A 17,205-nucleotide genomic window follows, 5' to 3' on the forward strand; every position below is an offset into this window, starting at 1 on the left:
ACGTACCTATGCTGAAAAGGTTTAGTTTCTTTCCATAGTATACGTACGTAAGTTTTCCTGGTGTTTCTTTCCATAGTGCATACGTACGTAAGTTTTTTTTTAAACGGTTTCACTCATATCCATAGGATATTAAGATCTAATTTAATGGTCTAAAATAACGGGTCTACCAATTTAAATGAAAATCGATGGTGAGATTATATACTGCCACGTGGCAATCTGGGAGCGTTTGTAGGAGCGCCATATGGCGGCTTAGGAGCGTTTATAAGAAGATTAATAGGCTTTTAGTATATAAAGATAGATAGATTATATTATAGTCATATTTGAAAGTTATTTTAAAAAAGTATGATATATTTTTAAGACACTTCTCTTGAATTATGACTAATTTGCCAATACAAATATATATATATATATATATATATATATATATATATATATATATATATATATATATATATATATATATATATATATATATATATATATATATATATATATATATATATATATATATATATATATATATATATATATATATATATATATATATATATATATATATATATATATATATATATATATAAAATGACTCTTGAGTCATGCATGACCATGTAGTACTATTATATTTTACCCCAACACGCAAGCACATGACTATATGAGACAAGGCACATTATATATCGGTAGTATAACCTGGAGTACCTAACCCCATCATTGTACACATATAATTAAGTAATTTGGTTGGCTACCAAATTATATCAAATTAAACCTTAAAGTCCACGCACCGATACCGCTACCGCCGGCTGCTACCCCCGTTGGTTCGTATACATAAGCCACATACGAGCACAAATCTCTCCATATCGATCTCTCTCTCACCCACGCAAGCTATATATAGCAAACAAAGATATGGGTCGTGTTTACCTCCCGATCCACAGTGTGCTGATGCACGTCGTCGCCGCGCTGGTGGTGTTGGTGTACATCCCACTGTCTGTACCTGTCCGGCTGTTCTTGTGGGCGTTCGTGAAGCCGCTGAGGAGAGAGCAACTCAGAGGAAAGGTCGTCCTCATTACCGGCGCCTCCTCCGGCATCGGCGAGGTAATCTAATTAATCAACTAGCTAGCTCCTCGAGGTAAGTGAGTATAGTTAATTGTTAATTGTACGTCCTCGCGGGATTGAAATGTACAGCGTGCTAGCTAGATAAGGGTATATAAATAGTGGCTATAGTTAAGACTGTAATTGAAGTTAATTACCGGTCATGAACGCCTAGCAATTCTAGTTTGTCCCATCTCAACATGCCAGATGTACTGTGTTGTTTGGTGGCCATTCCTATCATGGACTGATGCAGAATTTTTTTGAGAATTAATATTATTTTTATGGAAAATCGCAAAAGTAGTGGTCAACCGGGGAAAATCGCGAAAATAGGTCCCTGTCGAACGGGTGCAGTTCGATAGGGCGCCTATCGAACGGCCAGAGCGCGACTGGCGAGGAGATCGGAAGGCTGCCGTTCGACAGGACCTGTCGAACAGCCCCCGTTCGACAGGCAGGGCTGTCGAACAGCCCCCGTTCGACAGGCTGGGCTGTCGAACTGCCGCAGTTCGGCAGGATATCCGTCGAACTGCCGCAGTTCGACAGGGTCGCGTTCTCCATTTATTTGTAATAAGTTATTTTTTTTAATAATATGTAATTTATTTTAGTGTGTAAGAAAGGAAAATATTTTTGTAATGTTATATGTATGTGATTTAGGGTTTTGATAATGTTTGGTCAGAAATTGTAGTATTTATTTGTTGGTTAAAATATTTGAATTATTTAGTTTCATTATTTGTATATTTGAATGATAATTTGTCATGATTCATTCGAAGGGTATGCTACTGAGTAATTATCCGAAGAAGTTTATGAAATAGTACTGATAGTACTAAGTTAATCGTAAAGTGTTTCTTAAATAGTACGGACAGAACATAAATGACTAAAAGTTTAATACAAATAGATAAGTCAAGGACGATCAGTGCCCTTCGCACGCTTGCTAGGTCCTCCCTTCTTCCTACGCCTAATCTGCTCAGTGGGATATGTCAAATTATCAGGGGGGTGCCTATCTCTAGCTGCCTGGTGTGGTGTCACGTCTGGCCCCTGACCGGCCTCCGTCTCCTGCGTCGGCTGTGTGACCTGAGGTGCTGCGTGCCAGTAATCCATCCCTACTTCCCCCTAGGGAGGATCAGTGGAAAAGAAGTCCTCAATGAATGCTGTGCGAGGGGAGTAAGCAGGCACTCCGTGATGCGTCGACGCCGAACCGTATTCATCGTCTGTTTGTACAAGAGGGAGAAACCAAAAAATATGGCGTAGTTAGTAACGATACATATAATTAGAAACTAAAGCGTGTTATTGTTTAAAATGACTTACATGTGTGCTGTGTGTGGCCCTGCTCTGGTTCCTATCGATCTCCTTGTCTATCAGCTGCCCATCATTTTGATCAGCCATACCTGCAGATCGAAAACCACATTAGTACAATGCACGTATGGTAACAGTACAATAAATGTATGCAACATAATTCAATTAACAAATTTGCATGCCATTTCAATTTAAAATTACAGTACCAGCACACATAGATACAGATAAGAATAGTTCAGTACATTTCAATTTAAAATTACAAGCCCACGACACATATATTACGATATTACAAGTGCAGTGCAGTTCGAAATTTAAATTACAATTCCAATACAAATACATGACGATATTAAAAGTGTAGTGCAGTTCAAAATGAAAATTACAAGGCCATTACAAATAGATTTGGGTAATAAAAGTGCAAGAAAGTTCAAATTAAAATTACAGACGCACTAAACATAAATTGAACGATAACGATCTTCAAAGTAGGGAGTCCACCAAGGATAATAGCGAACTAAGGATTATTTTTCTTCTTCGACTTCCCCTTTGGAACGCGACGAACATCAGCGCCTGTGGCATCTTGCCCTACATTGTACATGCTGCAATCTTTACGGGAATGGTTCTCCCCGCAAAGAATGCAAGCTTTCTTACGACGAGAACGATCTTTCACTTCAGCTTCATCCATAAGGTTCTTGATCCTGCGTGACTGGCGATGACCCTTAGTATCAACTAATAAATTTGAGTCAGGAACCCAATTGGCTTGCCCTGGAGGAGGACGAGTGAAATCACACACGGCACGCCAACCACGCAATTCACCACGCCAAGTTGCCTCCCACGATTCCTTTCTAAAGTAGGGAGAAACAAAAATGTTTCCATCAACACCCCCTTTTGCGGAAGCAGCAAGAACGTGGGAACATGGCCGATGTAACAGGTAAGGCTTGTTGCAATTGCATTTGCAAGCGTGATACTCTGGCCACAACGTGCATTCCAATGTGATGTCAGTAGTCCCAATGCCGACACCACTCTTGTCACGAAGTCGTATCTCAAATAACAACTCTCTATTCCCAGCATGCCACACTCTGTGGATTCCTCCCTTCTTACTTTTCTCATCCATGTACTGTGTAATAGCGGGGCTATACTTAACACTGGGTTTGCTGAGGTTCAGACTAGCCATGGAATACCTTTTACAGAGATACTTCTGTGTACCCCTCGTGATGCCCTCCAGGATAGCAACAAGTGGTAGAGGTCGTGTATTCTTCATAACCCAGTTATACACTTCAGCAAGATTTGTTGTCATCACACCATACCTTGATCCATCTGTATCGTACAACAACGACCATTTCTCCCTTGGCTCAAATTCTACCCACTCCGTGAAGCACTTCGTGGCCCTTCCACGCTTCCTGCGCCGAGTAATACTTGGTGCTTCATTAGGAATGGGTTCAAGTCCCTCCGGCTCCTCCTGTCTGGCAACTATGGGTTTTTTCCTAACCTCTTCCATGTGTGTAGTGGTCAAACGATCCAGTTGCTCCCATATGGCATCAAACTTTCTTTGTTGATTCTGCTTGCATAACTTCTTGAACAGGTCCATCAATCTCTTACTCCTGAATTGTCTATAAAAATTAGCCCCAAAATGTCGCATGCACCATCTGCTATGTAAATCTGGCCATGGCACGGACTGTGTGACATCTTCTTGAAGCTTCTGTATCGCTGATAGCAAACCGGCGTGTCGGTCATACAGAACACACACATTTGGTCTGTTTTCAACAACACACATTTTAATGTGCCGCAAAAACCATAGCCAGCTTGATGTGTTCTCGCTTTCAACAAATGCAAAAGCAACAGGAACGACATGGCTATCCGCGTCGACTCCGATCGCGGTTAGAATTGTTCCTCTGTACTTGCCTGTCATGAAAGTGCCATCAACACAGAGCAAAGGAATGCAATTTTTAAAGGCCTCTATCATGCACCCAAATGACCAGAAAGCCCGACGAAGAACATTCTCCCCATATTCATTCACCTCATCGAGAATAGCCATGTGTGTGCCCGGGTTTCTTGCCTGCATCACCTCCAATAGTGGGGGAAGATTGTGATAAGAATCCTCATAAGTTCCAAACCTCATCTCCAATGCTTTCTGTTTTGCCCTCCAAGCCTTGTCGTACGATATCTCATATCCGTACTCTTTCTCAACGTCATGCATTATGGTGAAAGGGGGCAAAGATGTTTTTCTAACCACCTTTGAATATACTATTTGTGCCACAAATGCCGCTGTCAGGTTTCTGTGCACCAGACGGGTATTCTCCAACAAACACGTATGTTGCTCAACCCTCGAAGCTACCCATAAAGTGTCATGTTGTGGCTTGTAACCATGCACTCTCCAAGGACATCCACCCTGTATGCACTTCACGTCATACGTCGTCCTATTTGAAACCTTCACCCTGAACTCACGCTTCTGGACAAATGCCCACCTCTTCACCGCATCTTGTAAGTGACCTTTGTCATGAAACATCTGTCCAACTTTCACCTGCTTACTATCATAACACCAGTGGGCATCTAAACCATCGTTTACCTTCATACGACTCATTGATATGGTCGTCCAATTATCGGGATGTAAGTTTCGTTGTCCCATAGTGTTGTATCTTCTCCTTCCACTACAAGCGCAATGTATTCCTCGTTTTCCACTTCCATCTGATCCACTACCGCCTCATTCTCCTCCGCTGCATCAACACGCATAGGCGAATCCGGTTCTTCATCGTCCGAGTCGTTGGCCTCACGATTAGTACCACGAACAATGACCTCTCCTTGTGTATTACCCTCTACTACTTCTTCCCCTCGACCTTGCTCAGTCCGCCAAACATTTTCAGCTTGTCCACCTTCCAACGGAGTTTCTTCCACCACGGCATGACTTGACTCCCCCGATCGATCAACACATGTTGTCTTCTGCACCACTATTGCCAGGCTATAGCCTTTCTCCCTTACTTTACTAACAAACTTCCTCCAACTCCCAGTTGACGCAACCTCCACTACTCTCCACTGCCATCCATGTTGACCCCTCACTGGCCACACGGCATTTATGACAAATTTATCGTGCACTGGATCTACCCCAAACATATTATACAACCACCCTAACACGTCGTTCAAACCCATATGCTCCGGTGCATTCAGACTAGTATCATGGAAGGCATATACAGTCAAATCCACCCCGCTATCACATATTTGTATAGGAGCATCGCCATAATACAGACGAATGGGCATATCACCTGACATCCTGATAAAACATGACAAATAGTCTCACGTTTAATCATTTAATCATTCGATAATTACCCTATTACAACTTATACTACATTGCCGTGTACTAATTTACAACTATTAGTAACAAACAACTAGTTTAATAATCCAAATAAAATATAACACCTTTGTACATATTTTAACACACAACATATCAATAATATGTACTAACTAAGAACTAATTTAACCGTACAATTACTTAAATACCTCTACCAACATTTAGCAATAACAAATATGTGCTAACCATACATACTAACATCGAACAATGCGAAACAATTAACAACTCTTAAACCAATTTTTTATTAAACTTTCATATGCATTGTACTTAGGGATTACTAATGTATACCTTAACTTCACTGCTGGAGGGCGTCGCCAACCCTTTCCTCCCGGCCGGCGCCTCCTCGGCCTCCTCTCCGGCCTGCTATCCCCTCCCCTCGCTCCCTCCGGCGCTCACGGCGACGATGTGGCGACTCTCGACGGCGGCTGGCGATGTGGTCCTCAAACAAATCGAACAAGCATCGCGGGCTGGGGAGACGGGGCTTTAAACCGGCCTGTCGAACGCCCATTGTTCGACAGGGTGGGTGGAGGGACCTGTCGAACGCCCCCGGTTCGACAGGCCTGGCGGCACGGGGTGGTGGGCCCTGTCGAACTCCCTCCGTTCGACAGGCGAGCGTGTCGAACGCCAGCCGTTCGACAGGGCTCTGTCGACTGCCCGTCGTTCGATAGGTGCCCTATCGAATTGCACCCGTTCGACAGGGACCTACTTTCGCGATTTTCCCCGGTTGGCCACTACTTTTGCGATTTTTTATAAAAATAATATTAATTCTTAAAAAAATTCGACTGATGCACACCTAGCTAGCTATTTGATATGATGCAGCCGTCGTTTCTTTCTACTTCCCTGTGGGCACCGGGCCGCGGTTTTTTTCACTTTTCTTTAAAAAGAACTCATGCATTTTATTGATTATAGATAACTAAGTACATATCACATGAGTTATCACTTATTCCTAGTGGAGAGTCAACCGCAAGTACAAGCAAGTTTGCAAAAAGGCCCCTTGAAGATGGCTAACTTAACATAAGCTTCTGAAATTTGCTAGGAATGACTCATAAGAAACTAGAAAAAACAATTAAGTCCTACTCTTCTCAACCTGATAGCAACCTAGCTAGGTCCATGGCTGCAACCGTGATGAAGAAACCAAGAATATAGTTGAAGATGAAGGTGTAAGGAAGCATACCTAAAAGGGGCCTCCGCCTGTAGGTTAAGGCTTCCATAATAAAACCATGAAAACTCAGCTTTTCTCCGATGATGCACTGTCGGTGATGAAGGAGGCTTGCATCCTTGTGGTTGCCTCGCTAGAGATAAACCAAATGGACGGTGCAACCTTTTGTGAAGCAAACTTGTTTTACTTCCAGTTTGAGGATGGCCACCGGGACAAGAGAAATGTGACGCTGGTGAACTCTTGAACTACACAAAAGTACCAAAAGAAAAGAGAAAACAAAGGGAAAAACACTACTATGGAAAGAACCCGACTATCTGGAAACCCCCCCCCCCCCAACCCCCGATGGAGGAAAGGAACTGGATGGAGGAGGAAGAATGACATTTTTTTCCACCTGGAGGAATCACCGAGAGCGAGAGGATATAAGACCCTCCATGGAGTGGCCATTAGTTTCCGGTTTTTGTCATTCCATCGGTCAGCTCCAAAGACCAATTTTGAATGGAACTCCCTCCCATTTTACTGCTATTTGCTAAATTGCTAACTATTTTTAATTTAAACAAGTAACAGTATTGTTTGATAGGACAAAGTAACAGTATTGGTTGCATAGTCTTAGGGCTTCTTTGGAGTTTGGAACAAAGAAAAAATAGAGGAATTTCTAAGCACTTAAATTTTATAGGAAAAATTACTATAAGGCTTTTTCATAAAGGATTGGGCTTCTAGAATTCCTTTTGACATTCTTGTTGAATCGTTGAATGGCATGTTTGATTGGAATTTTGGAGGACTTCTAGCATAACCTCTTGAATCCTATCATGATATTTTAATCCTCTGTTTTTTTTTTCATTTTTGTGTTTTCAGAAGTGTTTCAAAATAGCCTTTAGTTAGTTACATGTAAGCGTAACATGAGGGGAAGTCATAAAAAAATGTACCCACTTGAAAAATCATATTGAATTTATATATACTGGTCGCCACTCCATGCGTTGCACAGGATATAAATATTTAAAATTTCAATCTTATCGCAAATATATATGTGAACTATGGAGGATTAGATTAAAGGATTATTACCCTTGTTTTCAACTCTAACAGCCCATTTGGTGGGAGGGAGTTTTTAGAAGGGATTAAGAGTTTAGTGGGATGTGACTATTAACTATTTTGTTTGGTTAAGAGGTATGGGAATTTCGGTGTGATGGGGATAGAGAATTGAAGAATAAACTTCCTCCTTTTCAATACCTGAGTAAGGGATGGTGATTGGGAGGGAATTCCTCCTTTACTTTGCCTAAACAAATCTCAACTATCTGTTTTCATTTATGACCTAATCTTCAACTAAACTCCCATTCAATTTCCACTACCTTTACCAAACAAGATATTGGGATTAAAAATCAAATTCTCATCTTGATTCTCCCTATCGTTTCTCTCTCCTAATCCTTTTCCCTTGAGTTGCAAAACAAGCCATAAAGGTAATTTTAACCTAACTTTTCAACTGATTTTGCCCTTATTTTTCTGAATTGGAACTTGTGTTCGCCCCGTTTCGTCAAGGGGACTTTAACGTACGGCATCAAAAGTTCAAAACTATGTGTGCGCTTCGCTTGCAATTTTGCTACTGTTTTTGTGAGGGCTTTGTGAGTTACTGTTTTTGTGACGTACTATTGTTGCTTTGCTAACACAGTATACATATATATGTAACATATCGTTTGTGGATTTGTGCACACATGCAGGAACTTGCCTACCAATATGCTAGCAAAGGGGCGTCCCTCGCTCTGGTGGCACGGAGGAAGCAGGCGCTCAAGAGCGTCGCCGCGGCCGCCCGCGAGCGCGGCGCGCCGGACGTCCTCGTCCTCGACGCCGACGTCTCCGACGCCGGCCAGTCGAGGCGCGCCGTCGAGGAGACCATCGCGCACTACGGCAAATGTACTCTACACACCTGCAACTAACTGGACGTTTTTCTTATTTCTTCTTTAATTAATTTGTCGACTCTGATCTTTGTCTTCTTGATTATTCATGTGTAACTAATGTGCAGTGTGCTGCATGCAGTGAATCATCTGGTCGCCAATGCCGGGATCTGGTCCACCTGCCCTTTCGATGAAATCACCAACATAACCGCGTTCACCACGATCATGGTAAATCCAAGTTCACAACAAACAAAACATGTGCATGCATGCATGTAGATATCGTGTACTGGCTACTTTGAAGCTTGTAATAACAAATCTAAAGGAATTGTTTACATGAATTTCAAGGATGTGAATTTCTGGGGCGCCGTGTACCCGACCTACTACGCGCTGCCGCACCTCAAGGCCAGCAGGGGAAAGCTCGTCGTCTGCTCCTCCGCGGCAGGAACGGTGGCCACCTCAAGGATGAGCTTCTACAACGTAAGTGACCAGATTAACGCCACAAATTAAAACATAATCATACAGTTCTTTTTGCGTCTTCTCCTGATCTCCATCGATCTCCAAGCTGTCATTGATCAACCATGTCTCTCTTTCGCCCTCTTTTTCAGGCGTCCAAAGCGGCGGTGCTGAGGTTCTACGAGACGCTGAGAGCGGAGCTCGGCTCGGAGGTCGGCGTCACCATCCTCACCCACGGCTACGTCGAGTCCGAGATGACCATGGGCAAGGCCGTCCAGAAAGACGGCGTGCTCGTCGTCGACCAGGAGGCCAGAGACGTAAGCTGCCAATTATCACTAGAACGCATTGTTAATTATTCCAGCCATCGATCTCCACTGTAAATAAAAAATGCTAAGATTGTTTTGGCCGGTCGATGGAATATTGCAGGTGCAGATCGGGGTGTTCCCGGTGGGCGGCGTGGGCGCCATGTGCCGGGTCGCCATGGACGGCATCCGGAGGGGCGACCGGTACGTGACGTGGCCGTCCGTGTACCGGCCGCTGCAGCTGGTCGCGTGCCTCGCGCCCGAGATCGTGAGCTGGCTGTCCTACGCGATGTACAACACCAAGGCGGGAGGAGGAGCGCCGCTCAGCAAGAGAGCCCTCGACGCCACCGGCGCGAGGCGGTTCTTCCCGGAGGGGCTCCGCCGCAACCCGGTCGTCATCAAGACGGACGAGGAGTGCGACGGCGACGAAGGCGTCGCCGCATGTAATTAACTTGCGGGCCGTCGCACGTACACACACATACATGCTGTGCAGGAAATAATTCGAGTCGAGCGTTTGGGTATTTGTGTACGAGTAACTTATAGATCACGAGGTGTTTTGGACTTTTGGTCGCATCTTGTAAGATGTAATTAAGAGTTATTTGAACTATGAAATAATAATAGATACTACAAATTTAAGTCTAGAGAGTGAAGTATTGTCACACAGAACTATACCTCCATCCCATAAGTTACATTGACAAAGTCCTTTATATTTTAAGACGAGGGTACTCTCTCCGTTTTATTTATAAGTCGTTTAACTTATTTTTTAGTCAAATTTCTTTAAATTTGATTAAGTTTGTCATATTATCAAAAGAATATGATAGTAGAGCTAGTGTGGCCAAACATGTGTTTAAAAGTCAATAATGTTATTTATTAAAAAACAGAGGGAGTATTTAGTCTTTGAGGGCATATGTTATCAAGTTTGTCCCTCTGAAATATAGAGCTAGCCCTACGTGGCACTCTAATAAATTAGATAAACTCGTAGAAATTATGAGAAAAAACAAAACATCTCTCATTTGATTTTTACATAAAACAGTGACTCCAATTAAACCGTCAGAATATTAGATTGATATTAAACAAACGGAACCTACGGAGTACGGTCCCACCACTCCTCCACTGCCTACTCCCAGGCATCCATCATTGAACTAACGTGCGCCATTGGTAAACAAAACTAACTACACCATATAATTTCTTATCTGTGTAGAATACCACCGGGCGGAGCCAGGATGTTGAGCCACTGGCGTCATGGCTTTTAATTGTATTTATGTTGTGTTTAAAATTCTAATTATTTTTGAAGCTAGATATTTTTAGCTCAAAATTCTTTTGGAGCTAGAGCTATGAGTAAGTTGGGATTGTTTCATTTTGCTAAAAATAAATGTTTAAAGTCTATTCTACAACAATTTATGAGGTTTTTAAGGTTCAAAAATTTAAAAGTTAAGACTATATACAACCGGGCATAACAACCATGTGTTTTTTCCAGACATAAAAGTATGGTATGAAAGTTATTTATTATTCCTTTTGTCCAAAAATACAACTACCTATGCCTCTTTAAGAGATTAACTAGCTGGGTGGCCCGCGCAATTGCGCGGCTAGCACCCAAAAAAATCATATATTTTTTAAGTATGATTTTACTTAAAATTTATTAAAGCTATCTCATTGTCTTAAGACTTTGAAAAGACCAAAGCTTATCATTCTCGTGTTTCTAATTATATAGTTTTTAAAAGTCACACCAATTGCTACCCCTTATGTCATCTCCTTCTTTATTTACTTACTCGATCTACCACTATTTCTATTCATTTTTCTTGGAACCTTTAAAATTTGGATTTTATAGTTTTTAGAGTTTATTGTTACGTTGGGTTTCATTTTTATAATTTCTAGATGTCCCGTCAAACGTTGCCATTATACCCCTCTACGGCCCGTCCACTGTCTCTTCTCTTTATTGTCATTGAGATTTTAAAAATCGAACATAATTATCATTTGGGTTCATTTTTACTTTCTTGAAGTCCCGCCAAACCGTCAGCGGCTTTGCTATTGTACTCCTCTACAGCTTGCTCACTGACTCCCTTTCTTTATTATCATTGAGATTTTAAAATCGAACATGATTATTATTTGTTTTACTTTTCACTTTTTAGAAGTTCAGAACCTTTAAAAATTAGAGTTGTATTTTCATTTTTTATAATTGTTAGAAGTCCCATCAATCGATGCCACTATGCCTCTCTACAACCCGTCCGCCTCCTATTCTTTATTATCATTGTGATTCTAAAAATCGAACATAACTATCGTTGGAATTCATTTTTTATTTTCTAGAAGTCCCGCCAACCGTCGGCGGCTTTGCAACTATACTCTTATACACCCCGCCCACTGCTTCTCCTTTTTATTGTCATTGAGATTTTAAAAATCAAGTATGATTATCAATGGGGTTTGTTTTTTTTTCCTTTCTAGAAGTCTCGGCAACCGCCTTACTCGTTTGCTTCACGGCCTGCCTGACGTCCCTCCTTTTAATCGACATTAAGATTCTATTTGGTGTATTATTAACAATATTTATATGTTGTATCAACCGCCACTGCTCTACTCTTTTATAGGCCTATTACTTAATTTATATCGTCATGTGTTTTAGATGGTCTTTTCTTTCAATAATCTTTATTTTTATTAAAAATTTTAGTTATTTATAAATTGTATTCCTAATTGAAATCTTATTTTTTTCCTTTCTCTAATTTCATTTTTTTAAAAAAAATAGTTAATATCGTATTGTGTTCTTTCAATGTTTTTGTTTTTTATTTTCAATTTCAGTTGTTTCAAAATTGTATTCCTACTTGAACTCTCTTTTACTTTTTCTAATTTTTATATTATTTTATTTTTTATCTAAATTTTAATTAATCCCGTATTGGGTTCTTATATGGATTCTGCTTTTTTTATTCCGAATTTCAGCTAATTTTAAATTGTATTCCTACTTGAACTCTTCTTTTATTTTATTTTGCTAATTTCGGATTTATTTTTATTTTTATTCTAAATTTTAATTAATCTCGTATTGGGTTCTTATATGGACTCTTATTTTAATATTCCTTATTTTTAATTCCGAATTTCATCTATTTTTAAATTGTTTTCCTACTTAGACTCTCCTTTCCTTTTCTAATTTTGGATTTTATTTTATTTTTATTTCGAATTTTAATTAATCTCATATTGGGTTTTTATATGGAAACTTCTTTCAATATTGCTTATTTTTAATTCCGAATTTCAGCTATTCATTGAACTACAGGCCTAATTCATTGATATACACAGCACATAGCTAAAATAAATAGTTGGTTAATAAATATGTCTAATTGCAGCATTAGTAGCGGATTGACAGTAGCATAACCCAACGCTTCCAAAGAAAGAAGCTGTACAATTGTTTCAGTTTTCCTGAGCTCCAAGCCGGCTGGCCGGGGTCATTAAGCTTTTGCTGCTAGGGTCATTAGCTACAAAATACTGAACAATTCACTTGATTAATTGGGCCGGACTGGCATGGGCCCGATAACAATCAGATCGTGCCATGCTTAAACCGGGCCAAATCTCCATGCCGTAGGCTGGGCCGTCGGGCTACGGGCCTTTTGGCCAACTATTCACTTCTCCATCAACGGCAAACGTAGGCAGACCGGAAGCCTCACCGTTAATTTGCTCCTGCACTTAATCAAGACTAGCTAAGTACGTACAATAATCTTCCACATGACAAACTCTGTCAGAACTTAATTAAGTCCAAATCTTCTATCTGTACGCGTAACAACCTTTGCCGCTTAATTAGGGCAACATGGCAACTAGTTAGCAGTTTACTACTAGTGCTAATTAATCCCAACACCGTACGCGCGTACGCCCCGCCCATGCCTACAGATGATGCCACGGCGACGGGCAACGGCGACGGCGCCGCTCCCCGTCCGGCAGCCGCCGAGCCAGCGGCGCCGCTGTCGTCCGTGTGGACGCGGCGGGACGAAAAGCTGCTGGAGATGCTGCTCTGGCGCTGGCAGCTGGACCCGCACTGGGACCGGCTCGCCGCGGAGCTCGGCGGCAAGACGGCGACGCAGGTGTTCGACCGGTACGTGTGCTTGGCCGACGAGCTGAGGCTCGTCATGGCGGCGCCGGCGGTGGACACGCCGCCCGCGTGGGACGTGCAGGACGAACGGGAGGCCGCTGTGGCGCCACTACCCGGGTTGGAGGCCGACGCGGCGGCCGGCGCCGGAGAGTCAGCGGAGGTGACGGCCATTGGCATCGCTGCCGCCGCTTCTCCGAATGCAGCTGCTACGAGCGCTCCGACCATCGGCGGCGGGGTGGTATTGAAATCTAGAGAGCTGAAAAATCCGCGGAAGACGAGGATGGCCGGCGGCGGGCCAAGGAAGAAGGCGGAGATGTGGACCAGGGAAGAGCATAGGTATTTCACTGCTTCATTATTTCGTTATTACACGAGATTTCTTTATTGGGTTTATTTTTTTTTCCAAAAGTGTCCATAATATTTGCATTTATGATAAATGCATTCCTATTATCTAGCTACTACTATAGAGTATAATTTTTCTAGGTGAACGTTGGGTTATAACTATCTCTCATAATATTGTTACATTCTTCGCACAACAAAATTAAACGAAAGTAGTTGGATTCTACTTATATATACGTCATCTAAATGTACGTGATTAATTAAACTACATGTTCAGCATACTGTCTATTAATTAATGAGTAAAATGCACTAGCAAACTTTAACTTATATATACGTGGATGCCATCTATTCCGATATATAAGCTCAGAAAATGTACTATTAGACCAGCTTTATTCATATGTTGACAAGGTTTTTTTAAAAAAAAAACTTAGATTTTTTTTAAAAAAAAACTTAGTTACTTGCTCCTTTTACATTCAATTGAACTTTAACAGCTAGCTGGGAAATATCTTCAACCTTCACCTATAAAGGAGAGAGATGGATAGAAAAAAGAAATCATCACTGTCAGGTTTCTCAAGTGACGGTTTGACGATGGAGACCCAACCTTTGGTGTTGAGATGGTGGTAGGAGGTGTTGGGCAAAGGAGGCAGCTTTAGGGAGGCCATAAGGACGCCTGAGCTATAGGTCGTGGCTAGAGACATGGTGGTGGTGCCTCAACCACAAAAACAGAGGAGGAAGGTGGCAGGCATTGATAGTAGCCTAGCAGGCGAGGTCATTGAAGTGGTTTAGGATGCAGGGTAGCAACGACGATCCCATATAGTGCGAGCTAATAGAGATAAAATAGGTGGGATAGAGGAATCTCGTGAGTGTTAAGAGAGAGATGTCAAGATCATGGAGATAGAAGTGTTAGGGGGAGTGATGGAGGTGGCAACGAATGCATACCTAGTGAGACAAAGGGCATTGGCACACTAGGAGATGGTTAGGTGAGCAAGGAGTTGGCAGCAGCTATAGGTGAGATGAAGATGAGGATTGAGTACCATGTTTAAGTGCTGTAAGAATCTTAGAGCAATCTAAAATGTGCAAAAGCAATTGAGATTTATAAAAAAAAATCAAGTGGCAGGCGAATAGAAACCCTTCTAAAACCCCAACTTATAAAATGTACACTAAAAATCTGAATCCGGTATAACATACTGAGTGGTATCATCATTAGCAGTAATAGATGGGTCTCTCCTATCCTCATTCCTCAAGCCACGTATTTATAGGAATAGAAAAGGGAAACTTATACAGTTATACTACCTCCGTCCTTTAATTTGTGGTGTCATTTGAAACTAACCAACCTCAACAAACAAAACCGGAGGGGATAGATTGGTTGATAGCGTTATGCCATACTATGTTGGTGTTATCAACGTTGCACTATATTTATTGGATTTTAAATATCTAAATATGCATTTAACATGTGCATGGTTAAAAATAAATTTATTCGCGTGGAAACTTATATGTTCTAGTAAAAGTTCTAGCTAGATTCTACCAAGTACAGATTTGAACTGTATCTTTTTCTCCTAATTAACTTCTGCAAATTGCAATGTAACTTGCACGCATGCATGCATGTATATGCACAGCCAATTCTTGCACGGGATTAGTACGTACGGGAAGGGGAATTGGAAGGCGCTGGCGAGCGAGTTCGTGAAGACCAAGAGCTCGACCCAGATCGCGAGCCACTACCAGAAGTTCTGCATCAGGGAAGAGAAGAGGAGGCTGAGCAAGTGCAAGCGGGCGAGCATCCACGACATCGTCAGCCCGACGACGACGACGTCCGCGCCTGAATCTGCCGGCGCCGGCCCGAGTGCACCACCGTGCGCGCTGATCGAAAGCGGTGCGCTGATTGCAGGCGACGATGACGCATGAATGGCTCGCTCGCCAGCTGCCAGATATATGCTTGCTGATGCATGCGTGCTCATAAATACGTGGATCTTTTGTACTATTATTATTCTCGCTAGCTAGTTAAAAACCTGCCTTCCAAAGGAGGTCTTAAGCATAATAGTGTGCCAAATTAGAACATGGGAGTGAGCAAATTAAAAAGCAATAAAACATACTCTCTCCATCCTAAAAACAAACCCTGCTTATAAATTTGGGAGGGTTTATCTTTTTTTTTTTTGACAGAAGGGTATATGTTTGGACTTAACTATTTACCACTTTTAGTTTGGCGTTAATTACCTATTTACCACCTATGTGTCAATGATATGTGGGTTCTTATGTGTTAATGTTATATGAGTTCAGATGACAAATCATTAATTGCAGTGATAAATACTCCCTCCGTTTTTTAATAGATGACGCCGTTGACTTTTTCTTATAAGTTTGACCATTCGTCTTATTCAAAAATTTTATGCAAATGTAAAATATATAAATCATACTTAAAGTACTATGCATGAGTGATAAAACAACTTATAACAAAAATTATAATTACGTAAATTTTTTTGAATAAGATAAATGGTCAAACATGTGAGAAAAAGTCAACGGTATTATCTATTAAAAAACGGAGGTAGTAGTTAATTTTTCCACCGTATCTGGTTAGGGACAACTTTGTTCCGTCATGGTTTATGGTTCCCCTGAAACAGAGAACTTTCAAAGGTGTTATGTTTTCAAATACGAGAGAGGCTGGAAATAATTGTGGAAATCTAGGTATTTAACGTGATATCAACTTCATGGTTTGATTGATCTTTTTGGTTGAGTTTCCTATATGTGTAAAACATTAGTACTAATTAAACTAAGTGTAGTAGTGGACTCCTCATAAGTCATAACGTATGTTTCTCAAAAGGGTAGCAATGGTTAAAAATTAATTTCAAGTGTTATCACCAGTTATACTGGCAATGGCTAGGAAAGTCTTCGATGATTAAAACTACTCCCCCGTCGTAAAATATAAGTATTTCTGGACTTCGACACAGTTTTCGAGATACTACTTTGACCAATAATATTTATAAAAGTAATATGTTTTAAATAAAAAGAGTTGCATATTATGATATTTTGTTTAATGATAAATCTAGTAATATCAAGTTTACATGATTGAGCTTTTTAACTTTTTTTTCTATTAATAGTCAAAGTTTAAAATGTTTGACTGAACACTATGCTAAAAATGCTTATATTTTAGGACGGAGGGAGTAGTATTTACTGATGTATTAAAAAAAAGGTTTTGAAGAAACTTTCGATTTTTTTAACCGCTTGATGCACTTGAAGATTCGTGTTGGGCTGAATGAAAAAATTTGCACGAGCTGGGAATCGAACCCAGAACACTCCGTTCACACCAT

General features: G+C 41.1%; 2 protein-coding genes across 2 annotated transcripts; both read left to right on the plus strand.

Moving 5' to 3' along the window:
* The first annotated feature begins 930 nt into the window (after nt 1-930).
* LOC107275656 (11-beta-hydroxysteroid dehydrogenase 1A) lies at nt 931-10,138 on the plus strand. The gene is made up of 6 exons (XM_015768251.3): nt 931-1,089; nt 8,582-8,774; nt 8,898-8,983; nt 9,101-9,232; nt 9,361-9,525; nt 9,635-10,138. Exons 1-6 carry the CDS (start codon nt 937-939, stop codon nt 9,959-9,961), a joined length of 1,056 nt encoding a protein of 351 aa, XP_015623737.3. The 5' UTR covers nt 931-936; the 3' UTR covers nt 9,962-10,138.
* Nucleotides 10,139-13,318: 3,180 nt separating this feature from the next.
* On the plus strand, nt 13,319-15,977 carry LOC107275548 (transcription factor SRM1). The gene is made up of 2 exons (XM_015768963.2): nt 13,319-13,906; nt 15,523-15,977. Exons 1-2 carry the CDS (start codon nt 13,362-13,364, stop codon nt 15,806-15,808), a joined length of 831 nt encoding a protein of 276 aa, XP_015624449.1. The 5' UTR covers nt 13,319-13,361; the 3' UTR covers nt 15,809-15,977.
* The last annotated feature ends 1,228 nt before the right edge of the window (nt 15,978-17,205 follow it).

Source organism: Oryza sativa, chromosome 2, assembly GCF_034140825.1.
Source record: "Oryza sativa Japonica Group chromosome 2, ASM3414082v1".
In the NCBI taxonomy this organism is placed as follows: domain Eukaryota; kingdom Viridiplantae; phylum Streptophyta; class Magnoliopsida; order Poales; family Poaceae; genus Oryza; species Oryza sativa.